The sequence below is a fragment of the Chiloscyllium plagiosum genome, chromosome 7, assembly GCF_004010195.1.
Source record: "Chiloscyllium plagiosum isolate BGI_BamShark_2017 chromosome 7, ASM401019v2, whole genome shotgun sequence".
NCBI classification, from domain to species: domain Eukaryota; kingdom Metazoa; phylum Chordata; class Chondrichthyes; order Orectolobiformes; family Hemiscylliidae; genus Chiloscyllium; species Chiloscyllium plagiosum.
In genome coordinates this window covers 91,797,970-91,824,395 of record NC_057716.1, presented here as the reverse complement: position 1 = coordinate 91,824,395, position 26,426 = coordinate 91,797,970, and the positions used below count along the sequence as shown (strand labels likewise).

Genomic DNA, 26,426 nt, shown 5'->3' with positions numbered 1-26,426 from the left:
TTAGACGCAGGTAGGTGGATGGATTAGTAAATTTGCAGGCGACACTAATGTTGGTGGGGTAGTGGACAGTTTGGAAGAATGTTACAGGTTGCAGGGGGACTTGGATAAACTGCAGAATTGGGCTGAGAGGTGCCAAATGGAGTTCAATGCAGCTACATGTGAGGTGATGTGCTTTGGGAAGAATAACAGGAAGGCAGAGTACTGAGTCAATGGAAAGATTCTTGGTAGTGTGGATGTGCAGATGGATCTTGGAGTTCATGTACATAGATCCCTGAAAATTGCCACCCAGGTGGATAGTGCTGTGAAGAAGGCATACGGTGTGTTAGGTTTCATTGGTAGAGGGATTGAGTTCCGGAACCACAATACCATGCTGCAACAAAACGCTGGTGCAGCTACACTTGGAATATTGTGTACAGTTCTGGTTGCCCCATGACAGGAAGGATGTTGAAGCATTGGAAAAGGTGCAGAGGAGAATTTACCAGGCTGTTGTCTGGTCTGGAGGGAAGGTCTTATGAGGAAAGGCTGAGAGACTCTGGTCTGTTCTCATTGGAAAGAAGAAGGCTAAGGGGATTTGATGGAGACATACAAAATGATCAGAGGATTAGATAGGGTAGACAGTGAAAGTCTTTTTCCTCGGATGATGAAGTCAGCTTGTACGAGAGGGCATAACTACAAATTGAGGGGTGATAGATTTAAGGCAGATGTCAGAGGAACGTTCTTTACACAGACCGTGGTAAGGGCGTGGAATGCCCTATCTGCTAAGGTAGTCAACTGAGCCACATTAAGGAGATTTAAACAATCTTTAGATAAGCACATGGATGATTTTGGGATAGTGTAGGGAGACACAGGTCGGTGCAGCATCGAGAGCCAAAGGGCCTGTTCTGTGATGTATTGTTCTATGTTCTGTAAGAGGGAAATCAGAAGAACAAAAAGGGGACAAAGAACAAAGAAAATTTACAGCCCAGGAACAGGCCCTTCAAGCCTGAGCAATCCAAATCTACCGTCTACACCTGTTGCCTAATTTCTAAGCATCTGTATCCCTCTGCTCCCCACCTACTCATGTATCTGTCTAGACACATCTTAAATGAATCTACCATGCCCACCTCTACCTCCTCTGCTGGCAACGTGTTCCAGACACCCACCACTCTGTGTGAAGTACTTGCTGCGTGTATCCCCCTTAAACCTTCCACCTCTCACCTTGAAGGCATGACCTCTCGTTATTGAAACCTTCACCCTGGGGAAAAAGCTTGTCTCTATCCACCCTATCTATACCCTTCATGATTTTGTCAACCTCAATCAGGTCCCCCCTCAATCTCCCTTTTTTTCTAATGAAATCAAACCTAACCTACTCAACCCCTCTACATAGCTAGCACCTTCCATACCAGGCAACATCCTTGTAAACCCTCTCCAAAGCATCCACATCCTTTACTAAGTATTCTAAATGTGGCTGAACCAATGTCTTGTACAAGTTTTACATGACTTGCGAGCTCTTATATACTCAATACCCCGTCCAATGAAGGCTATATGCCGCCTTGACCACTCTATCCACGTGTGCAGCAACCTTCAGGGTACAATGGACCTGCACTCCCAGATCTCTCTGCCCATTAACTTCTCCCAACGCTCTTCCATTTAATATATAATTTGCTCTGGAATTAGTCTTGCCTAAATGCATCACCTCACATTTGTCTGGATTGAAATCCATCTGCCACTTCTCCGCCCAACCCTCCAGTCTATCTATATCCTCCCGTATTGTCTGACAGTCCCTTACTCTTTCTGCTACTCCACCGATCTTAGTGTCATCTGCAAACTTGCTGATCATATCAACAGTCCCCTCTTCCAGATCATTTATGTATATTACAAACAACAGTGCCCCAACACGAACCCCTGTGGAACCCCACTGGTCTCCTTTCTCCATTTCGAGAAATGCCCTTCAACTACTACTGTCTCCTGTTGCTCAACCAGTTCTTTATCCACCTAGCTAGAACACCCTGCACACCGTGTGACTCCACTTTCTCTATAGTTTACCATGAGGAACCTTATCAAATGCCTTACTAAAGTCTATGTATATGACATCAACAGCCCTTCCTTCATCTATCAACTTGGTCACTTCCTCAAAGAACTCTATTAAGTTGGTAAGGCACAATCTCCCCCGCACAAAACCATGTTGCCTATTACTGATAAGCCCATTCTTTTATAAATATAAATAGCTCCTATCCCTCGGTACCCTCTCCAGCAACTTTCCCACCACCGACGTCAGGCTCACTGGTCTAGTTACCTGGAATATCCCTACTACCCTTCTTGTACAGGGGGACAACATGAGCAACCTTCCATGAGATAGCTTTGGCAAATTGGGTTAAGGAGAATCCAAAGGGTTTTTACAAATACATAAAGGACAAATGGGTAACCAGGGAGAGAATAGGACCCCTCAATGGACAAGGTAGCTTACGTGTGGAGCTGCTGGAGATGGGGGCAGATATTAAATGAGTTTGACTGAAGGGTCTGTTTCCATACTGTACATCTGACCCTATAAGTAAGCATGGTAGCCTAATTAGCAAAGTTGGATTACATGGGAGTCAGGGAAAGCTTGCTAATTGGTTACAAAATTGGCTTGACAGGAGGCGACACAGGGTGGTGGTGGAGGGTTGTTTTTTGGACTGGAGGCTTCTGACCAGTGGTGGGTGTCCCATAGGGATCAATACTGGGTCCACTTCTGTTTATTATTTATATAAATAATTTGGATGGGAATGTAGGAGACGTGTTTCAAATGACACCAAAATCAGCATGATGATGGATAGTGAAGATGTTTTATAAAGATTACATAGAACATAGATAGAACATAGAAGAATACAGCGCAGTACAGGCCCTTTGGCCCTCGATGTTGCGCCGATCCAAGCCCACCTAACCTATACTAACCCATTATCCTCCATATACCTATCCAATGCCCACTTAAATGCCCATAAAGAGGGAGAGTCCACCACTGCTACTGGCAGGGCATTCCATGAACTTACGACTCGCTGAGTGAAGAACCTACCCCAACTTCAGTCCTATATCTACCCCCCCTTAATTTAAAGCTATGCCCCCTTGTAATACCCGACTCCATAAGCGGGAAAAGGTTCACACTGTCAACCCTATCTAACCCCCTAATCATCTTGTACACCTCAATCAAGTCACCCCTAAACCTTCTTTTCTCTAATGAAAACAGCCCCAAGTGCCTCAGTCTTTCCTCATACGATTTTCCTCCCATACCAGGCAACATCCTGGTAAACCTCCTCTGCACCCGTTCCAGTGCCTCCACATCCTTCCTATAGTATGGCAACCAAAACTGCACACAATATTCCAGATGCGGCCGCACCAGAGTCTTATACAACTGCATCATGACCTCAGGACTCCGGAACTCAATTCCTCTACCAATAAAAGCCAGTACGCCATATGCCTTCCTCACCGCACTATTTACCTGGGTGGCAACTTTCAGAGATCTGTGTACATGGACACCAAGATCCCTCTGCTCATCCACACTACCAAGTATCCGAACATTAGCCCATTTATAAAAATGACAAACAGCAATGGTCCCAAAACAGATCCTTGCGGAACACCGCTAGTGACGGCACTCCATGAAGAGACTTTGCCATCAACTACTACCCTCTGTCTTCTTCCATCCAGCCAATTCCTAATCCAAACCTCCAACTCACCCTCAATGCCATATCTCCGTATTTTCTGCAGTAGCCTACCATGGGGAACCTTTGCATTACAAAGAGGTCTTGATCAATTGGGTCAATTGACTGAGGAGTGGCAGATGGAGTTTGATTTGGATAAATGTGAGGTGCTGCATTTTGGTAATACAAACAAAGACAGGGCTCCTACAACAAAGGTAGGGTTCTGGGTAGCGTTCAAGAATGAGAGGCTTAGAGGTTCAGATATATAATTCTTGGAAATTTGCATCACAGATACACAGGGTGGTTAAGATAATATTTAGCAGACTTGCCTTCATTGCTCAGACCTTTGAGTAAAGCAATTCAGCTGTCCTGGTGGGGTTGTACAGGATATTGATGAGGCTCCTCTGAAGTACTGTGTTACTACATTTGAGAAGGTTCAGCAAAGGCTTATCAGGATATTACCTGGAATGAAAAGTTTGAATTATAAAGATTGTCTGGGACCTTTCTGACTGGAGCTTTAGGGGGTAGAGCGGTGACCATATTTACATTTATAAAACCAAGAGGGGGATAGATAAGGTGAATAGCAAGGTCTTTTCCCTAAGTTTGGGGAGTCCCAAACTCTGGGACATAATTTTAAGGTGAGAGGAGAACGTTTGAAGAAGGACGAGTGGCAGTTTTTTTTACAGTGATTTGTATGTGGAATGAACCACCAGAAGAAGTGGTGGATGCAGGTAAAGTGATGACAACATTTAAAAGATATTTGGATAAATACATGAATAGGAGAGGTTTGGCGGGACATGGGCCAAATGCAAGCAGGTGGGACTAGTTTAGTTTGGGAATATGGTCAGTGTGGACCCTATGGCCTGTTTCTATGCAAGCCCACTTTCTTTCGAGTTGGTCATCCTGCATTGTCTATGCTAAAGGTGACAAAAGATTAATCAGAGCAACTTGCTCTCTTTTAACCTTTAAATTTCAGTGACCTTCTGGTGAAACTGTGCAGTACCCCTTTCAGGGTCAATATGTCTTTTCTTGGAGTCAACATCTTACAGCATGGAAATAAACCCTTTGCAGTGTAACCAGGACTGCATGCAGTATTCCAGAAGAGGCCTCACAAACGCCCGGTATAAGCTGAACATGGTATCCCAACTCCTATCCTGAGGTCTGTGCAATGAAGGCAAATTTGCTAAACGCCTTCTTAACCACCCTGTCTAGCTGTGAAGCAAATTTCAAAACATTTTGTACCTGAACCCATAAGTTTCTCATTCTCAAACACTACACGAGGCCCTACCATTAATAGTACAAGTCCTGCTCTTGTGTGTTTCACCAAAATAAACAACCTTACATCCAAATTAAACTCCATCTGCCACTCCAAAGCCCATTGACCCAGTGATCGAGACCTCTTTTTTTAACTCTGAGATAACTTTCTCCATTGTCCACTAGACCAATTGTTTTGTCATCCGCAAACGTGCTAACCGTGCTTCCTGCAATCTATCCAAATTGTTATGTGAATGACAAACAAAAGTGGACCCAGATGGGCTAATCTGGAGTGAACCATATTCCAAGGAATCGAAACCAAAAGAACTGCTGATGCTATAAATCAGAAACAAAACTAGAAATTGCTGGAAAAGCTCACAAGGTCTGGCAGCGTCTATGAAGAAAAATCAAGATTAACATTTTGGGTTGAGGAGTAGCCCTTCCTCAACTCCTTAAAAACCATTCACAAAAACAATTGACTGAGTTGTGTCAGACATGTTGATGGATTCATCAAATTGCAGTGAGATTCATTAATATGACTTCATGTCCTATTTTCGTTGTTGAAAGATGCCTTTGGACAAAGATTTCACTTGCCTTCTACTTGGAAGAGCTATATGACATGTTTTGGATTGACATTATTTCTTCTTAAAGCCTATCAAAAAGAATCAGTAATCAGTCTTTGCTGCTTTAATTACTTAATCGTTTGTGAATAATTTTTTTGGATTCTTGATGGAAACTACAAAATGATGTTTTGGCCTTGCCTTTGCTGATGATTTAGAAAAACATGACTGTCGAGTTTTTAAAACAGCCTTCAGCTTATCAACTTTCTTTGTTCGAAGCAGTCTATTCAAGAAAAACCTATCCATTAATTTGCTGTGCATCGTTGTATAATGTTCCAAATTCCTCCTCTTAACTTATCAATGTACATGGCTAAATGAGGCAAATGCTCATTCCTTTTCCAGTGGAAATTCATTTTCTCATTTCATTTGTAGGTTTCTTTATAATGGTCCAGGATTATTACTCATCATTATTTGTAATTTGTGGCTTTAATCTGCTTCTGGTCACACCAAGTAGGCCTCTGAATCTGTGCGTTTGGGATATCCAGTATGTTGCTGGCTGCTTTCAAGTCTGGAGCCACAGGAGGTCAATTATAGAGTCATAGCGTTGTCCCGTTCCTGCCTCAGTCGAAGCAAAACTCTGAGACACCGTATAGTCTTACCTCCTTCATCTTTATTCCGGGCCCTGGAGGGAGAGAGAACAATCTCCCATGTGCACAAGGGCATGAGTTCTCTGACCGCAGATTCTTAAGGAACTATATAGTCACTTAGAGGGAGCACCTTCCAAATAAGGCAACATCTATATTGATTGGGTGACCATCACAATCAGCGAGCATTGACAGTTAAGGTTAAGCCATCTGGCATTATACAATGGATGCTTTTCACCTTGTTAGCTGGCGTTACATAAGGGATGTTTGTTACCTCGTTAATCCACTACCCTTGCCTCCAGGATTTCATTGTTTACTGCAAGTTCTTATCTGATCTGAGTCATGCTAGCTGAGCCTTTGTTACACAACCCAAAACTTAACTCTTTCCCTACCTGCTCATAACTTATACATTTTCTCATTCCCTCCTTTTATCATTTCATGATACCCACCTAGATGGCACTAGCAAATTTCATAAGACTCTGACAGCCAGTATTTAAGCAAGTTATTGACACGCAGCATACAATTATTATAACAACAAAAATTACTAGTCTGTGCAGTAAATAGAATTTCTACGCTCCTCCCATGTGGGGAAAGAAGTTCACCAGTGAAGTTCTTAAATCCACAGTCCTTGGTTACCATTCCATCCCTTCCAAGTTGAGTAGAAAAGAGCCAGTTCTCCAAAATCCCTTTCAGTAAAATCCAACCTGAAAACAAAATCCAGTCTGTCCTTCTGCATCACTCTGGAGAATTCTGAATTCTTAGAAAAGGGCAGTTAAATACTTAACAAAACTGACAAGACTTCCATCCTTCCGGAGATGCTTCAGATAAAGGATACCAGTGCATCTGAGCATGCATCAGCTGCAGCAAAAGGCTAGGTTAATGCAGCATTCTTTGCTGCTTCAGTTCCTGCTCTGCTGTTTTAAATGTAACAAAGCCAGCTTGCTGTTGTGCTGTTAACTTGGTCAGTGAACCCTCATATCCCTTAAATGATCAAAAGATAAGCTAAAGCTCAAGTAGTTTAATGGGCAGACAAAAAGCGTTCTGATCTCCTCTTCACTGTTGTTAACTTCGCTTTTCATGCTCATGACTGGGGAGCTGATTGAATCTGTTGTTTTACTGTGAACGGAGAAACTCTAGAGAAGATGTTAGCTGCTGAAAGTATATTTGCATTTCCTCTCTCATTCCTTTCTTGCCGAGGTGGTTATTAGTATGAAGCTCTATGACTCTAAGATAATCACACATTTAACTAAACTAAATTGTGTCTGCCTATTTCAATATTCTTTGAATTCTTGAAGTCTGTTACTCTGTTCAGTATCTATGACATTATCATGTTTTATACAATCCATAAACTTCTCAATTGTACTGCCTAAACAATTCAGTCAACTATAAACAACAATTAATGGTCCTAAAATCAAACCCTCGGGTGTCTCCATTCAAGTTCTTCAAAAATTATTTTCCTTTAACAAATTGATACTTGGCTAATGTGAAAGTTGGCAGGGAAAATATTTCAAACGTCTGAAACAGCAAGAAAACAACAAAATGTTTCCTGTGCTTTAACAATTGAAGAGGCAGTTTCAGTTCAGATTTAAATTTCAAATATTTGTGGGAAACAAATGCTGAATATTTTAAAATATGTTCTCCAAATGAAATTTCTCAAATAAAAGTCGGAATTACAGTGACAACTTTGGTAGGGATCAACATTCTTTGAATTTGCAATATGAAGAGGGCCAATGAAGTCTTAACAATAATGAACAGAACTGAAATAGCTCAGCCTCCAGTTCTAATATTCTCTAAAATCTTAACAAGACATCAAACTCAAAAAGCACTCTTTGTGAACACTCTGCATTTAAAAACACAGCAGCAGCAAAGATATTTTAATACAATACTCTGATCTGGCTATAGTATGACCACTGACCCAAATGTTTGTTTTTAAACAGGCATTGTAGAATTTCACACATGGGCTTAAGACACTGAATCAATTTGTTTTAAGGTTACAATTTTGATAATTTTAAAAAGGACATAATATAGTACAAGTTCAGTGTAAAAACAAAATCTGCCCCTTTACATAGCCCACAAAACATGTTGAATTGAGATCCTAATTCAAACAAGGCAAAACAATTAAAAGGATTTTCTGAACCAGGATTTTAACAGACCAAAATATTTAAATATCAAACTCTCAGCATGGCACAGTTTAGATTGAAACTTCCTTTTCTGTATTAGTACAACCTTAATTTCAGCATTTCTCTTTTTTTTAAGAGCGCCTAGTCAGAAAACTTTTCATTTCAATAAATGGGAAAAACACACACATTTGAGACCCCCCATCAGTTCACCTGGTGATGAACCATGAAATGGAAAGCGAGGAGCTAAAAAGATGGAGGTGCCCAGAAACATCCACACCAGAGTCGGACAAAAAGTAAATCACGTTCACAGACTCCGAATCAGCCACCACAGCACAGGGGAAAAAAAACCCACAAGTGTTGGTCCAAGATTCCCAAAGCTCTGTAAAACCCACGGCGCCTGGCGCGCGCGCACAGAAAGATCACTGAAACATTCTCACCTTGGTGGAAACTGGTCAAAGAAATGCCACCCGCTATCGCATGAGGCCGCCAAGGAAACAAAGATCAGCCGTACCCTCACAACGAAATCACATCCAAAAAAAAACTTCACAGTGGAGCAAACTGTGCTGCAGTTCAAGCCATTCTCTTCCCCCAGAACAAAGACTATAAGAGCCTCTATTCTTGCAACTTGGGGGACTTTAACCTCTTTCTCACTTTACTTCTCATGGGGACTCAAACCCCTTTCCTTACTCTATATTTCCGGGCAGTCTAACCCCAGTTAAACCCAGGGGACTCGAACAAGAATCAAACCTGGGAATGCAAGTCTCAATTAAAAGCCAAGGGACTCAACCCCAATAAAAAACCCAGGGGACTCTCATCCCAATTAAAACCGGGGGAACTCATACCCCAATTAATCCCAGTGGACTTGAACCCCAATTAAAACCCAGGGAGCATGAATCCCCATCAAATCCAGGGACGCGAACCCCAATTAAAACCCACGGGACTCAAACCCCTGTTTGTCAGCACGTTTACGAAACTGTCTTTTTCTACTGAATTAATTACCGTTCGAGGAGTCTGTAGAATAGTGAGTAATCAAGTGAGGGGACCGTTTCCGGCACACAGGAATATCAAGAGGAACCGAGGTTTAAAATCTTACCTTGTGGCCCCATCCATCTTGAGACACCGATGCTCTGGGCGATCGCTGATACCGTCTGATTGTAACTATTTGTTTGGATCCTGCTGACTATGCCAATATTGTCCCATTCCCGCCTCATTCGAAGCAAAACGCCCAGAGATGCAGTATAGTTTTACCTCCTTTATCTGTATTCCAGGCCTGGGAGGGTGAGAGAACAATCGCCCATGTTTACGGGGACGTGAGTTCTCGGTCTTCTCTCCACCGCAGATTCTTAAGGAATTATATAGTCACTTACAGGGTGCATCTTCCAAATAAGGCAACATCTACTTTGATTGGGTGACCATTATGATCAGGAGAATCGACATTTCGGGCATGAGCCTCTCCTGAAGAAGGGCTCATGCCCGAAACGTCAATTCTCCTGTTCCTTGGATGCTGCCTGACCTGCTGCGCTTTTCCAGCAACACGTTTTCAGCTCTGATCTCCAGCATCTGCAGTCCTCACTTTCTCCTGACCATTATGATCAGCAAACATCAACAGTAAAGGTTAAGCCATCTGGCATTATACGGTGAATGTTCTTAACTTGTCAATTGGCATTATGTAATGGATGCTTTTCACCTCGTTAACCCACTACCTCCAGCGCCTCATTGTTTACTGCAAGTTCTTATCTGGTCAAAGTTATGCTAGCTGAGCATTTGTTACACAACCCAAAACTTAATTCTTCCCTACCTGCTCATACCTTATACACTTTTTCAATAGAGTTCTATGATCATGATTTGTTTCCAGGTTTCTTGGTCAACTTATGTTGCTTGCAATATTGTATGTAAGGCAGGCAACATTCATGTAAGTTTGCATCATCCTGCAAAGACCTTTTAGACAAGTGTGAAATTTAGCTGAAATTTTTAAAATCTTCATGCCTACAGAGAATGGTATAGAGAACAGGCAAGGCAACAAATGACAGCAGCGCCTGCCTTCAAGAAAGAATAAAAGAAATAGTAATTTGATTGCTTTACTCTTTCTTAGGTAAAGTTGTCCTGAGGCAAGCAACAAATATGCAATGTAGCATCTGTTTTTGATTCAATTTGAGGAATGTTAGGAACTCAATCAAGTAGGTACCAATAGGTTTCAGTATTTGGCATCATTTTAATTAGTTTGAGACTATAGAGTGTGCTCAGTGTTTGTCTGTATTTTATTTGAATGGAGTGTATTTTTCAGTCAGTCAGTAATTCCGGATCTGTTTGTACTGAATTCAGTTATTCATTAACTTGTGGAAGAATTCTTCTAACTGCATTTGGGTTAACTGCTAATCTTGTCACATCCAGTTCTATCCCTCTTTTGGAGGATGAATTATTATTTCCTCTCTGAATTGACATTGTTTTAGAATTGTTTTTGTTTTAGAATGGTTATATTAAAATCCAGTTTATTTACGTTTTATGTTTATTCTAGTTTATCAGACTCCCCGTAATAAAGTTTATTTAAAGGTTCAACTTGGGATATCATAATACGGACATGGGAACATATAAGATTGCCCTTCTAGCCGATCCCCAAATCTGATAATACTTGCCTCGTGCGCCCATCACGAAGCCAAAGTATTTGGGGTCCACGCCTCCCGTCAATTCCGTGACCTCGGCATTCAGGTGTTTATATTTCTCTTGTTTTTCTCGCCATGCTGTCTCCAGTGCTTTACTCTCATTCTCGTACTGCACTGTGACATCTACAACTGCGATCTTCTGGTCTTTTCTAAATATGAGATCGGGCTTCCATAGGGAACCGTCTTTGCCAAGCGATGTCCAGCCGTACTTACTGATTAATACTTGACCACCTGCATCAAATTTCAGTGGTTGCCACACTGTTCTCATTCCTGGAAACTAGAAAGGGGGAACACTGGGAAGGTAAAGTTTGTGGGGTACAGAGCCACGGTAATATAAAATCCAAGGCTCGAGCTGTGGGGCTTTATGTTCTCTCAGTTGAAAGTTAGATTTCAAATGATATATTCAGTGCAGTAAATATTACTTGAGAACAATGGGATTTGGTGGATAACACTGCTGATTGGTTGAGATCCAGATACTTCTGACATCTTTTAATATTTTACATATTATTATGGAATAATTTCCCGAAGAAATGTAACAATTCTAATAAACTTCATTTTTCTTGTATCTGCTTTTATTTTTAGCTGTATTATTCCCTCATTTGTAGGTGAATGTTTCCTGATCGAGGAAGTTTGTTTGGCTTGGATTTATTTATTCTATCTGATGGACTTTGTACATTTGAAATTACCATTTGTTGTTAGAAGAATTTCTGTCACTTATTTTCTTAATTTTGAAACTGGGGATGTTTTATATTCTTATCCCAGCTGATTAACCTGTTTTATATGTATTGATGTAATCTGGAAATAGCATATAAAATATTCCAGATAAATGTATTCCTCTGGCAGGTTCCTTGCTAATTGAGTAATTCTAAAGAAGAATCCTATTGGATTTAAAACATTAACTTTGTCCATCTCTCCATAGATGCTGCCAGATCTGGCTTTCTTCAGTCACCAGGATCCGCAGTACTTAGGTTTTTATTTTAATCCTTGTTAAATGCCCTTTTTCACTTTTTCATCTGATTCTGACTGAGATAACCTAACTTAGGTCAGGATGTATTTGGCTTAATGCCACAGGTTTGTATTTACTCTGTGGAATCAAAGTATACATTTTTGTTGTCAAAAGGACACAGATAGAAACTGTGTTTTAAAATTACTCTCTGTTGGTTTAACTGCCCGAAAGTACTGGCAACTATGAGAAGAATTGTACTTTGTCTAATTGCAATTTGTTTTCCCACATGTATCTTTGTTGTCATTTAATCGCTCCAATAGTTGCTACATGGTACTTGGCAGCATATCTGTTCAATTGTACTTATTTCAGACAATTAGCTGTTTCTGGTGGATTACTTTAGAGCAATGATTAATCCTAAAATTGAATTTTTTTTTACAGAATCAAGAATTTTCTAATATTAACTGCTATTCTCTTTGTAGACCCTGTGTGGACAGTAATGACATCGCGTTTCCGGTTGCCAGCGGGCAGAACTTACAATGTGCGAGCATCAGAACTGGCTAGGGACAGACAACACACAGAAGTGGTGTGCAATGTTCTTCTCTTGGATAACACTGTTCAAGCTTTCAAGGTTAATGTAAGTAAATTTACTTTGAATGTAGGGCAACCTTTTATGATTGAGTTTGAGGTAATAATCTTGACATGACTTGTGGTAGAGTGCAGAACAAATGGCCTGTGTGATTTGATGAAAGTAAAGATGTTAATTTCATAGTTTTATTAATTTTGTTTTAGGTGAACTATTTTGTAGATAGAAAGCAACACTGTTAGTGTATGGAGGAAATGAAGTAGATGAAACCAAGCTATACCTCTGGCTAGAGGAGGATAGTATACTGAGAACCACCTTTGTTTCAAGTACTGCAGCCAGTGCAAAATTGGATTTTTAAAAAAGTAAAGAAACGTGTCCTTGAACATTATCAGACGTGTGTATAGTTCTTTGTTAAATTCAAACAGTTTGAAGAGAAGTATAATTATAAAATACAGTATGACAGTATGCATAGAGGTGAAGTTATTGTACAATGAACAGTTTTGGATGTAGAATAAGCGTGCTTTCCTTGTTTGCTGTGTCTTCTCCACATAGACAACTACCTCCTTACCATCCCAGAAAAAAAAGTCCTACGTCCCAATAGATTTTCATTAAAGGAGAGCGGTGTCCCTCACAGCGCCAGGGACCCAGCTTCAATTCCAGCCTTGGGCGACTTTCTGTGTGGAGTTTGAACATTCTCCTCATGTCTACATGAGTTTCCTCTGGATGCTCCGGTTCCCTCCCAGAATCCAAAGATGTATAAATCAGGTGAATTGGCCATGCTAAATTGCCCATAATGTGAGGTACATTAGTCAAAGCTAAATTGAGGGGAATGGGTCTGGGTGGGTTATTCTTTGGAGGGTTGGTGTGGACTTGTTGGGCCGGAGGGCCTGTTTGCTTACTGTAGGGAATCTAATCTAATCTCATTTAAATTTAACTTTCTGTTAACCCAAATTTTTAGCAGTTTGTAGTGCTTTGTTTCTTTGCTATGTTGTACCACCTCAAGTAGTGATCAGACCACTGTAACAGAAAAAAGACAATTTGTGGTAACCAGTTCCAAAATGCTACTTCTGCTACTGCTTTCTACAAAGAACTCAAGCAGTGATAGGATGTTGGGATAGCTCTGCCTCCACCTTGCCCATCATTTATAATCCTTAAGAAAGGTGTGGAGCTGTTCCTGCCCCTTGCTACAAGGTGGTGTGTGGTCAGAATTATAAAGGGGAAATGATGAGTCAGAAGGGAAGAATGGCCTTTTTATTTTACATTGTATTAATTTCTCTTTGAACTCTTGATGTTATAAATCTAAAAGTCCAAATTTCAGCTGTGCAGTTGTTCAAGACTTTATATAGAATATATGAACTAAAGATATGTGCAGAAAAAAATATTTTTCTTACTCTTATTTTTGTGTGCAGTGTCGGTCTATTCTAATATCCTGTATAACTGGGGTTGCTTTTTCAGGAAAGCTTTGGAGATGGTTAGATTAGATTACTTACAGTGTGGAAACAGGCCCTTCGGCCCAACAAGTCCACACCGACCCGCCGAAGCACAACCCACCCATTCCCCTACATTTACCCCTTTACCTAACACTACGGGCAATTTAGCATGGCCAATTCACCTGACCTGCACATCTTTGGACTGTGGAAGGAAACCGGAGCACCCAGAGGAAACCCACGCAGACACGGGGAGAACATGCAAACTCCACACAGTCAGTCGCCTGAGTCGAGAATTGAACCCGGTCTCTGGTGCTGCGAGGCAGCAGTGCTAACCACTGTGCTACCGTGCCGCCCACCGTGGTCTTTTATGCAAATTTTACTTTAAGCGTGATTTTAGTAGGCTTCCAGGGATATTTAGATTTCTAGCAATGTAGTGCAGTAGTAATATTTTAGGAAGCAGGTCAGTGGCTCATCTCACTTGCTCTTCCCAGACTTCCGCATCAGTGATCTCAGTGGCTAGGGATTAAAATTCCACGACAATTTTTAAAAATTTCACTCTTAATTTTAAGCTATGTCTCCAAACTCTGTATATTCCTGGATAAGGATAAGCCTTGTCAGTGGTATTTTCAAGACCTTTTTAGTCTGAGTTACTGAACTATAGGAACAAGCAAAGGTTCTCCGTTCTGTGCTGTCTCACACAAATTTGTCCACACTGATATTGTGTGCTGTAGTTAACCTGAAAGCACTGAGGTTAAGAAGGGAAAACTTAAAACAGATTTTGTTTTATGCCACATACTTTGACCCCCACCCCACAAGGAATTTGACTTCACTGAACTAAGATAGACTGTGAGTGATAGACAATTGAATATCCAGTTAAGAGTATTGATGAAAAGTCACATTGAATTCAAAACCCTAAATCTACTTTGCTCTTTACAGGTGCTGTTAGATCTGCTCAGTTTCTTTAGAACTTTGCTTTTAACCAGTTAACATTATTTGTTCAGGATAAATGTGAAATAAAATAAAGAACAGTGGATGCTGGAGATCTGAAATGAACAAAAACAGGAATTTCTGGAGAAATGCAACAGGTGTGGCAGATCTGTGGAGAGAGAAACCAATTATTTGAGTCCAGTGACCCTTCTTCAGAAGTAGAATCAACAAGGCAAAGGTGGTATTTATGCTAATGATGGGGGGAGGGGTGGTGCAGGATAGGTGACAGAACTAGAAAGAAAGCTGAAAATGTGAATGCTACCAAAAGAATTGTTGATGTAAACCAGGGAGGTAGAAGAGTTAGGTAGGTGATAATGAATAGTTGAAAATGAGTTTACTGTGCTAAAAAAAAACACATTTCATGATAGGATCTACTGTTGTGGGGATAGATATAGACATGTGAGGAGATGTCCACGCCTTGAAATGATTAAACTTTATATTACATCCTGATGTTGCAAGGTACTGAAGTAGAATCTGACATGTCTCTCCAGCTTGCATTGAGCCTGGCTAGAGCACTGCAAAGGCCCGAGACAAATGTTGGCATGGGAACCCAGTGGTATGTTGAAGTGATAGGCAACTGGAAGCTCAGTCATTTTTACAGACAGAACGCAGACGTTCTGCAAAATGCTCATCCACTCTGCACTTCATCTCCTCAATCCAGAGGAGAGCGCATTGTGAGCAGCAAATGCACTAAGCTAGGTTGATTGAAGTATAGATAAATTGATGCTTCATCTGGGAGATATGACAGGACCTTGGATTGCGAAGAGGTAGATTTGGGATCAAAGGTGTCAGGAACAAAAGATAAAGGAATCAGAAATGGAGAGAAAATGAGGCATGATCGATGACAGAAGGAAGCATAAAAGAAGATAGTCATAGAGATGTACAGCATGGAAACAGACCCTTCGGTCCAACTCGTCCATGCCGACCGGATATCCCAGCCCAATCTAGTCCCACCTGCCAGCACCCGTCCCATATCCATCTAAATCCTTCCTATTCATGTACCCATCCAGATGTCTTTTAAATGTTGCACTCGTACTAGCCTCCAGCACATCTTCTGGCAGCTCATTCCATGTACGTACCACCTTCTGTGTGAAAAAATTGCCCCTCAGGTCTCTCTTATATCCTTCCCTTCTCACCCTAAACCTATGCCCTCTCGTTCTGGATTCCCCCACCCCAGGGAAGAGACTTTGTCTATTTATCCTATCCATGCCCCTCATGATTTTATTAACCTCTATAAGGTCAACCCTCAGTCACCGATGCTCCAGGTAAAACAGCCCCAGCCTATTCACACTCTCCCTATAGCTCAAATCCTCCAACTCTGGCAACTTTTCTGAACCCTTTCAAGTTTCACAATATCCTTCTGATAGGAAAGAGACCAGATTTGTATGCAGTATTTCAATGTCTTGTACAGCCGTGACATGACCTCCCAACTCCTCTACTCAGTAGTCTGACCAATAAAGGAAAGCATACCAAATGCCTTCTTCACTATCCTATCTACTTGCGACTCCACTTTCAAGGAGCTATGAATCTGTACTCCAAGGTCTCTTTGTTCAGCAACACTCCCTAGGACCTTACCATTAAGTGTATAAGTCCTGCAAAGATTTGCTTCCCCAAAATGCAGCACCTCACATTTATCTAAATTAAAATTCATCTGCCACTTCTCAGCTCATTGGATGCTTTTTATAGAAAGGCAATTGAGTAGTAAAGTGAGGAGAAAGGTAACCCTATTGTGGTTCTGAGGGGGAGAGTGAGGAACATGTAAAGATGTGTGGGGAATAGGTTGGACATGTCTGAGAGCCTCCTAACCATCGGGGGAGCGGGGTGTGCAGCTGTTGGTGATGGCCTTCAGCTAAAAGGAAGATGTGTTCAAAACACCATTAGGAAAGTTATCATCGTATTGACACATACAAGGGAGAAAATGGGAGAATAAAATGGAATCCTTATAAAAAGCAGGATGGAAGTATAGTGAGGATAGCTGTAGGAGTTGGTCGGTTTATAATGAATATGAGTCACTTTGTCCTGCACTTAATAAAATAAGGTTATAAATTCTCATTCTGGCAGAGTTGGGCCTCTTTTGTTTTTTGCATTTATTTTTTAAAAATGCTGATTTTGCAAAAATGAGTAATAATAATGAAGTATATATACTCATCCTAAAAAGGTTTCAGGGTACAAAGTTAAAAATCACACAACAACAGGTTATAGTCCAACAGGTTTAATTGGAAGCACACTAGCTTTCGGAGCGATGCTCCTTCATCAGGTGATAGTGGAGGGCTCGATTGTAACACAGAATTTATAGCAAAAATTTGCAGTGTGATGTAACTGAAATTATACATTGAAAAATTGATTGTCTGTTAAGCCTTTTATGTGTTAGAATACAGTGATAGTTTCAGTTCTTTCATTTGTAAATCACAAAACTCGTTTTTTTTTTAAAGTTGCATTCTCGGGTTAGCTGTTAACAATGGTGATAGCTAGACAATATGTTGAAGGTGTTAGCCCCCTGTGTTCTCTGTCTATGACCTGATGTTTAGATTGATTCCAATCTAAAAAGTGAGATAACAGAGTTTTACAAAAATTCATGTAGTTTTTGAGCTCAGAATTCTACATGAATGTATGTGGTTTTTGAGCAAAGTGCAATGTAACTCTGAAAGTACCAAAAAAATACACCACACAAAATATATGTGTGCATGTGGGTCTTTGTCTGTGTGTGTGTGTGTGTGTGTCTGGGGTGGGGGGTGTGAGTAGTGAGTGCAGTGTGTCTTAAGTCTGTGAGGGGGTGCATGTGTGGGTGTCTGCGTGTCTATAAGAGTGTGTGTATCTGTGTCCGTGTGTGTGTATAGTGCAATGGTGATCACCTGTAATGTGACATGAGGAGAAAGTGAGGTCTGCAGATGCTGGAGATCAGAGCTGGAAATGTGTTGCTGGAAAAGCGCAGCAGGTCAGGCAGCATCCAGGGAACAGGAGAATCGACGTTTCGGGCATAAGCCCTTCTTCCTGAAGAAGGGCTTATGCCCGAAACGTCGATTCTCCTGTTCCCTGGATGCTGCCTGACCTGTAATGTGACATGGTAAGTTTCAGGGTAAGTTGTGAGGATCTTCTTTTCTAGGTCATTGATGGAAGACTAATGGTGACTATTGGCTGCTTAGTAAGATGGTTTCAGGAAGACTTTCTAAACATATCCCTTTTTTTTAAACTTGTATTGTTATGCATGCATCAATTAGAGGTGAAAACGATATGTGGTAAACAAACAAGTAAGTTGAAACTTTATTGCTGGAACAGCACAGCAGGTCCAGCCTGGATGCTGCCTGACCTGCTGTGCTGTTCCAGCAATAAAGTTTCAACTTTGATCTCCAGCATCTGCAGTCCTCACTTTCTCCTCGAAGGAAACAAACAAGTAATGCAACTGCCAGTATTGCTTTGATCCCATGAACATTTCTCACTTTATAATTTTGTATCTTGGTTGAAATGGGTGCAAGGAAAGTTGTAAAATTGAATATTTATTTCTGATCTCTGTTTTCCCTCTTTTAATCATGTGCAGTTGACTCTTCATTGTGCTAACGCATTACTGCATCCAAATCATCATGGAAGAAATGAGCTCCTCCTTTTGATTTTTCAACTTTGTGTATTGGTCAGCCAAATTACTTCGGTAATCATCCCAAATTGTGATAAATTCTGGATAATGTCTTGTTGTAACCTGCAACAGGCCTCAACACTATCCATAACACCACCGACCTTTGTGTCATCGACAAACTTACTAACCCACCCTTCCACTTCTTCATTCGAGTCATTTATAGAAGCTACAACATGAGGTAAGCCCCCCTGCTTAATTTAACCCAGCAACACAGATTTATCTTGTGCAATAATCTGTGAAAATTCGAGAGGCCAAGAAATATTTAAAGTAAAAATGAACAACTTTATTAAACACGTCACCCTAACATACAGATAACTTTAATCTAAGTTCACTTTAACTTCTTCCCATATATAACATTAAATAAATACAAATCTCATCTAAACTTTATCAGTTAAATCTGCAATAACGCATCTGCGATTACATTCTTGCGACCTGCAAATGTATGATTTTTAAATTAGGCCTGTATCGTAAGACTCCAACTAAATAGTCTCATGTTCTTGTTTTTAAAGCGTTCTAAAAATGTAAGAGGATTGTGATCAGTGTATGCTACTGTTTCTGACACATGGTTCGTGACATATGCATTAAAATATTGCAAGGCTAGTACCAAACTCAATAGTTCTTTTTCGATTGTGGAGTATTTCCTCTGGTAGATGTTGACCTTGTTCGAAAAGTAACCAACTAGCGATTCAATCCCATCCTCCTCTTCCTGTAGGAGTACAGCTCCATCTCCTGTGTCACTAGCATCGATGGCAACTTTAAAAGATTTTGAAAAGTTTGATGTAGCTAAAACTGGTTTGTTGGTTAATATGGCGTTCAAATGGTCAAATGCCTCTTGGCATTGTTCTGTCCACCAAAACTTTGTTATTCAGCAAATTGGTTACCGGTGCCACTACACTGCTGAATTTTGGAATAAACCTCTGATAGAATCCGCTGAGTCCTAAAAATTGATGCACCTCTTTCTTTGAGGTTGGTCATGGAAATTCCTCGGTGGCCTTCATCTTTGCATTCAGTGGGGTCAACCTTTCATGACCGATGTTATGTCCGAAGAACGTTATCTCTGCTTTTGCGAATTCAGTTTTGTTTAAGTTTATTACCAGTTTTGATTCTTATAGTCGGTCAAAGAGCTCTGCCAACTGTACCATGTGATCTTTCCAGGACTTAGTAAAGAGCACTACATTGTCCAAACAGACTGCACAGTTTGTTCACCCAGCTACAACTCTGTTCATGAGTCTTTGGAATGTGTTGGGTGCGTTCTTCATTTCAAAGGTCATCACTTCAAACTGATCAGAACACTTTAAGCCCATTTGGGGTTACAAATGCAGAAATTTCTTTTGCTGTCTCTGATAAAGATACCTGCAGTAACCACGCATTAAGTCCAACCTGGTGATGTAACTGGTTTGTCCAATTTTCTCAATACAGTCCTCCATTCCAGGAATTGGGTAGGAGTCTGATTTTGCAATGGCGTTGACTTTCCAACAATCCACACAGAATCATTTGAGTCCTGTCCAGTTTGAGAACTAAGGTGATCGGTGATCTCCACTCACTCTGGCCTGGTTCGATGATGTCCTCATCGAGCACGGCCTCTACCTTCATCTGGACTTGTTTGTCTTCGAAAGGATTAAGCCAAAAGGGGCGTTGCCCTATCGGAGCAGTATTCCCTAGGTCTGCTTCATGTACAAGAGCATTAGTCCTGCCCATTTGATTTTACACATAGAACATTACAGCATGGTACAGGCCCTTTGGCCCTAGAAACCTGTGAAACCAATCTGAAGCCCATCAAACCTGCAGTATTTCATTCTCGTCCATATGCCTATCCAATGACCATTTAAATGCCCTTAAAGTTGGCGAGTCTACTACTGTTGCAGGCAGTGTTCCATGCCCCTCCCACTCTGAATAAGGAAACAACCTCTGCCATCTGACCTATATCTATCAACCCTCAATTTAAAGCTATGTCCCCTCATGCAAACCATCACCATCTGAGGAAAAAGGCTGTGACTGTCCACCCTCTAATTATCTAACGCTCTGATTATCTTATATCTTTATTAAGACACCTCTGTACCTCCTTTCGAATGGCAACATCCTTATAAATCTCCTCTGAACCCTTTCCAAAGCTTCCACATCCTTCATATAATGTGGTGATCAGAACTGTACGCAATATTCCAAGTGTGGCTGCACCAGAGTTTTGTACAGGTGCAGCATGACCTCAGTTCTGAAACTTGATCCTTCTACCAATAAAAGCTAGCACACCGTATGCCGCCTTAACAACCCAATCAACCTGGGTGGCAACTTTCAAGGATCTATGTACATGGACACGACGATCCCTCTGCTCACCTACATTATGAAGAATCTTACCATTAGCCCAGTACTCTTTATTCATATTACTCTTTCCAAAGTGAATCACCTCACACTTTTCCGCATTAAACTCCATTTCCCACTTCTCACCCAGCTCAGCATCTTATTTATGTCCCTCTGTAACCTACAACATCCTTTGTCACTATCCACAAGTCTACTGACCTTAGTGTCATCCGCAAATTTATTAACCCATCCTTCTGTGCCCTCATCCAGGTCATTGATAAAAATTTCAAACAGCAGTGGAGCCAAAACATTTCCTTGCGGTAGACCACACTAGTAACTGAACGCCAAGCTGAATATTTCCCATCGACCACCACCCTCTGTCGTCTTTCAGCTAGCCAATTTCTGATCCAAATCTTTAAATCACTCTCAATTCCATGCTTCCGTATTTTGTGCAATCGTCTACCGTGGGGAACCTTAGCAGATGACTAACTGAAACCCATGTACACCACATCAACTGTTTTACCCTCATCTACCTGTTTGGTCACATTCTCAAAGAACTCAATAAGGTTTGTGAGACATAATCTATCTTTCACAAAACTGTGTTGACTATCTCTAATCAAATTATTCTTTTCTAGATGATAAATTCTATCTCTCATAACTCTTTCCAACACTTTACTCACAACCAAAGTAAGACTATCTCTAATCAAATTATTCTTTTCTAGATGATGATAAATTCTATCTCTCATAACTCTTTCCAACACTTTACTCACAACCAAAGTAAGGCTTTGGTTTATGTGACTATATAGTCTATATGTCCTTGTACTGCAGTAACAAATCTTTCAATGGTGTTCTATGCTGCTGAGACAGCTTACTAACCTATCCCACTCCTCAAGATTTTCTTCATTTTTTAATAATCTATTTTGAGGCAAATCAAACTTCATGTCATCTGGATTTGATTCCTCACTCTGCGAGGCAGTAACTAACAACTGTTTCTCCAGTTCTTTCTCTCTAGTATAATATGGTTTCAACATGTTCACATGATGTATCCGAAACCTTTTTTACCTATCTGGTATCTTTACTAAATAGTTCACCTGACTCAACTTTTTCTCAATTTGATATGGACCACTAAACCTGGCTTTGAAGGGATCTCCTTTCACTGGTAATAATACTAACACATCATCCCCTCAGAAAAATGTCTGAGTCTCAGATATGCTTCATTCTATACTGTGCCCTCTTTAGGTGCTAGTTAGCTAACTCACCTAATTGATTTAATCTCTCCCTCACATCCAATACATAATCTAAGTGTGAAATCTCTGACTTTGGCCCTGTCAGTATATCTTTAATTAATTTCAAAGGGCCTCTCACTTCATGCCCAAATATTAACTTGAAGGGAGTGAACGGAGTAGATTCATTTGGGGCATCTCTCATGGCAAACAATATGAATGGGATACCTTTACCCCAATCATTCAAGTATTCCTGACGGTATGCTCTCAACATGGTCTTCAAGGTCTGATACCACCTTCCTAAAACTCCCTGGGATTCAGTATGATTTGCACTGGATTTAAAGGGCTGTATACCTAAGCTATCCATAACCACCTCAAACAGCCTAGCAGTAAAATTTCACCCTTGGTCCACCTGAATCTCTCTGCGTAGCCCATACCATATGAAGAAAGCTACTAACTCCTCTACCACCTTTTTTGCCTTGATACTCCATAATGGCATTGTCTCAGAAATTCTGGTAGACACATGCAATATGGTTAACAAGTACTGGTTCCCACTTCTAGTTCTTGGGAGGGGACCTACACAATCAATTTTAACCCGCGTGAAAGGTTCTTGAAATGCGGAATTGGCAACAAAGGTGCTGATTTTATTATTGCCTGTGGCTTACCTACCATTTGGCATGTATAGTAAATGTTAACCATACCCTTCTGCATTCCAGGCCAATAAAAATGTTTTTGTACCTTTAGACTGAGTCTTTCCTACCCCTAGGTGACCACCTACAGGTAGTTCATGTGTGACCCATAACACCTTCTGTCTGTATGCTACTGGCAACACTATCTGGTGCACTTCGGCTCATTTCCCCTCTGCACTTACCAGTCATGGTCTCCATTTCTGTCTTAGGATTCTGTCTTTCAGATAATAACCCTCTGGAATGTTCTCTGCCGCTTTTCTGAGTACACATCCACATGTCTATCTTTTATCATCTTGTCTTGCTGTTGCAAGTCTGTCTTTCAGGACTAAACAGTTCTGTCTGATCCTCTGCTTGTTCAGGTTTCTCCTGCATGATTACGTCAAACAGGGTATCTGCTAACTGAACCTCAACTCCTTCTTTTACTTTTCACTTTGTACTGTGACTTAAGATCATTGAATCTGGTTACTACATAGTTTGGGAAAATACCAGGATATTTCTGTTTTAACTCCTCAGTTTCTTGGTCATCCTTGCGCTACTCCACAACAAGGGATGCCTCTCCCACATAGGAAGGATTTGGCAGGATCCAAAGAACAAACTGAATTCTGGGAACTGACACTCTGTCAATCACTCCCACTGTAATTTCCCCAGTCTTGATTTGGCACTCCAGCCTGATCTTACATAGGGGAATGCTATATTTCTTTCCACCGATCCCACAACTTACCACACTTGGGCAGCAGATCAGAAGGAATGCATACTTGCTTATCTCTTACTATCAGTGACTAGTTAGATCCTGTATCTCTGAAAATGGTAACTTCTTGTGCTTCTCCCCCTGTTCTTTGAGTAAACTTTACCCACAGAGGTGAATTCTCTGTAGAGATCAGGTACTAACTCCAGACCTAGCCGCTGCCTATGCTGTGCACTTTTCTGCAGCTTCTTGGCTCTTCTTGGGGTCTCCTTTACTACCTTCACTAATGCCACTGGCTTAGCTTTTTCTACCACATCTTTTCTTTAACAACCAGTACTGTGACTTTACATGACCCCCCTTACGTCACTGGAAACACCTGAGGCCTTTCACCACCTCTCCACTCTCTTGAGCTGCTTTTTTATCATGTGGTAAATTTTTACCAGTGCTGTCTACTCTTGTTTTTGTAGTGTAGGATCTCCTCTTCTCCCAAATTCTGTCCCTCACGTGATGAAATTCTGGTCGGAAACTTGTCTTACGCGACACTATGTACTCGTCTGCTAATTCTACTGCCCTTCTCACTTTCTGAACTTTGTTCTTCCATGTGAATTCTTACCATCTCTGGAAGTGAGTTTTTAAACACCTCCATAGAATAATCTCTCATATAGCCTCAAAGGTCCAATCTATTTTCAAAGCACGCATCCATCTATCAAAATGATTGTTTGTTTAATTCTTTCGAACTCAACATAAGTCTGACCTGGTTCCTCCTTTATGTTTCTGAATTGCTGTCCATACACTTCTGGTATCAATTCATAAGCATTTAAAATATCCTGTTTAACCTCTTCATAATCTCTTGACCCCTCATCTGACAGCACGGCAAATACCTCAAGCACTGCCTACCCGTTTAGTCTGAACTAACATTCCCCATAAATCCTTGGACCACTCCATCTGCCTAGCCAATTTTTCAAATAAAATAAAGAAAGCTTCAACATCTTCCTCATCAAAATGTGGCAGCGTTTTGACATATTTGTGTATATATATCACCACCTTATCTTTTAATCTCCATCCTGTTAACTTGACTTTGCTGACTAAGTCGCAACTTCTCAAGTTCAAATACTCTCTCTTTTTGCTCTGTTAAGTACCTTCTCTCTTTCCCCCCCCCTCTCTCTTTGTCTTTCTCTCTCCCTTATCTCTTTCTCTTTCTTTATCTCTCTCTCTCTTTGTTTGTCATCTCACTCCCTTTTCCTAAATTGCAATTTAGGTTTTACTACTTCTACTGCACTTGTCGGTTTCTCTGACACACCTAAGTGTTTGAGTATTGCATTACACTTTCAGCTGTACTTTTGTCCTTGATTAAAACCAAATCTAATTTCTTTGCTAATTCTAAAAGTATGGCCTTTTTCTTTCCTTTAAAACCACCTTGGCAAATTTGAGAATCATTTTCAAATCCCAGAATCCCTCTAGCAATTTTAAGAGATATTTCTCTCTCTTTGAATTTACCTAACCACAAGTCACCGAAATTAAACAAATTGTCTCACCTACATTTTATTTAAAGATCTAGAACACTAACCTGCAAGTGTTTAAATGTGCTGGGAGTTTTTGTACCCCCAAATCTATTCAAATATGTCAAAACCAGTTCCAATTCCAAATCCAAGACCTAAACTGTTCAAATCTTGGACAAAACCCCCCAAACCGTTCAAATCCTGGACAAGCCCCCAAAATGTTACGACATGGAGTAACCCCCTCGCTTAATTTGAACCAGTAACATTAAAAAGATTTATTCTGTTGCAGTATGAAGATTTGAGAGGCCAAGAACTAATAAAAATTAACAACTTTATTTCTTAAAGTATAACAGAATAATTAGCAAACAGCTATTTACAACTCCTTCCTCTAACCTATCTTTTACTTTCCCTTGTATAATACTAATCCGATAAAACCCCAGAGTAAGATTTACCAAAAATTGAAATTTCAAATCCAGGCAGTTGTCAAATCTTTCCTTTGTATCTTCCTCTGTAGATGTGCTCTCCAGGTCAGTGTCGATGTTTTTTCTCTCTGTGCAAACTCCTTCTCTAGACAGATACTTCTCAAAGAGTTCTCACTGGCAACTTACATCTGTTGGTCTTTTGGCAGTTCTACCAACTGTTCACATTTTCCTGGTCTTATACCCCCAAAGCATCAGATTGTGTTATTGGTTTTTAATATTGTCAATATACTAAATTAAAACTTGATTGGAATTAGGTATATTTGGGGGTATAATTTAAACTTATTGGCCTAATTCGGATTTGTTTTTGTGTCCAGGCATCCACCTATACTAGCTGCTGGAACAAAAGGTTACATTGTATCTTGTTCAGAACACCTGGTGCTGTCAGGTAGTTCTACTAGCTTTTAACTTTAAGGTACAGTACACTCTCATCTTCATAACAAACCCAAGAACAGATCCCTGCAGGACACCACAGGTCACTGACCTCCAGGCAGAATACTTTCCATCCACTACCACTTGCTGACATCTTTGGCCAGTCAGTTCTGTTTCCAGACAGCCAAATTTCCCTGTATCCTTTCCTTCCTAACTTTCTGAATGAGCCTACTGTGGGGAACCTTATTAACTGCCTTACTGAAATCCATATACACCACATTTACTGCTCGACCTTTGTCGACTTGTGTCATCACATCCTCAAAGAACTCAGTAAGACTTGAGGGATGACCTGCCCTTCTCAAAGCCATGCTGACTATCTTTAATCAAACTCAGTTTTTCCAAATAGTCATAAATCCTATCTCTCCGAATCCTTTCCAGTACCTTGCATACCACAGATTAAGACTGGTCAGTAATTCGCAGGCATTTCAGTGTTCTCTTTCTTGAGTAGAGGAACAATATTCAACTCCCTTCCTTCAACCATCCGGTACTACTCCCGTGGAAAGCGAGGATGCAAAGATCATTGCTAGAGGTGCAGCAATCTCTTTCCTCACTTCCCATAGTCACCTTGGATATATCTGGTCCAGCCCTTATCTATTTTGATGCTTTCCAGAATTTCCAGCCCATCCGCTTTCTTCATATCAATCTGTTCAAGCCTATTA

At 40.7% G+C, this 26,426-nt stretch overlaps 1 protein-coding gene across 4 annotated transcripts in view; it reads left to right on the top strand.

Annotated features, from left to right (window-relative positions):
• ptpn4a (protein tyrosine phosphatase non-receptor type 4a) overlaps positions 1-26,426 on the top strand; it is a 343,217-nt gene that overhangs the window by 106,014 nt on the left and 210,777 nt on the right. For all 4 annotated transcript variants that reach the window (XM_043694229.1, XM_043694231.1, XM_043694228.1 and 1 more), the window contains one exon: positions 12,317-12,471. In XM_043694229.1, the coding sequence (XP_043550164.1) occupies positions 12,334-12,471 (138 nt within the window). In that variant the 5' untranslated portion in view covers positions 12,317-12,333. The remainder of the gene's footprint in view (positions 1-12,316; positions 12,472-26,426) is intronic.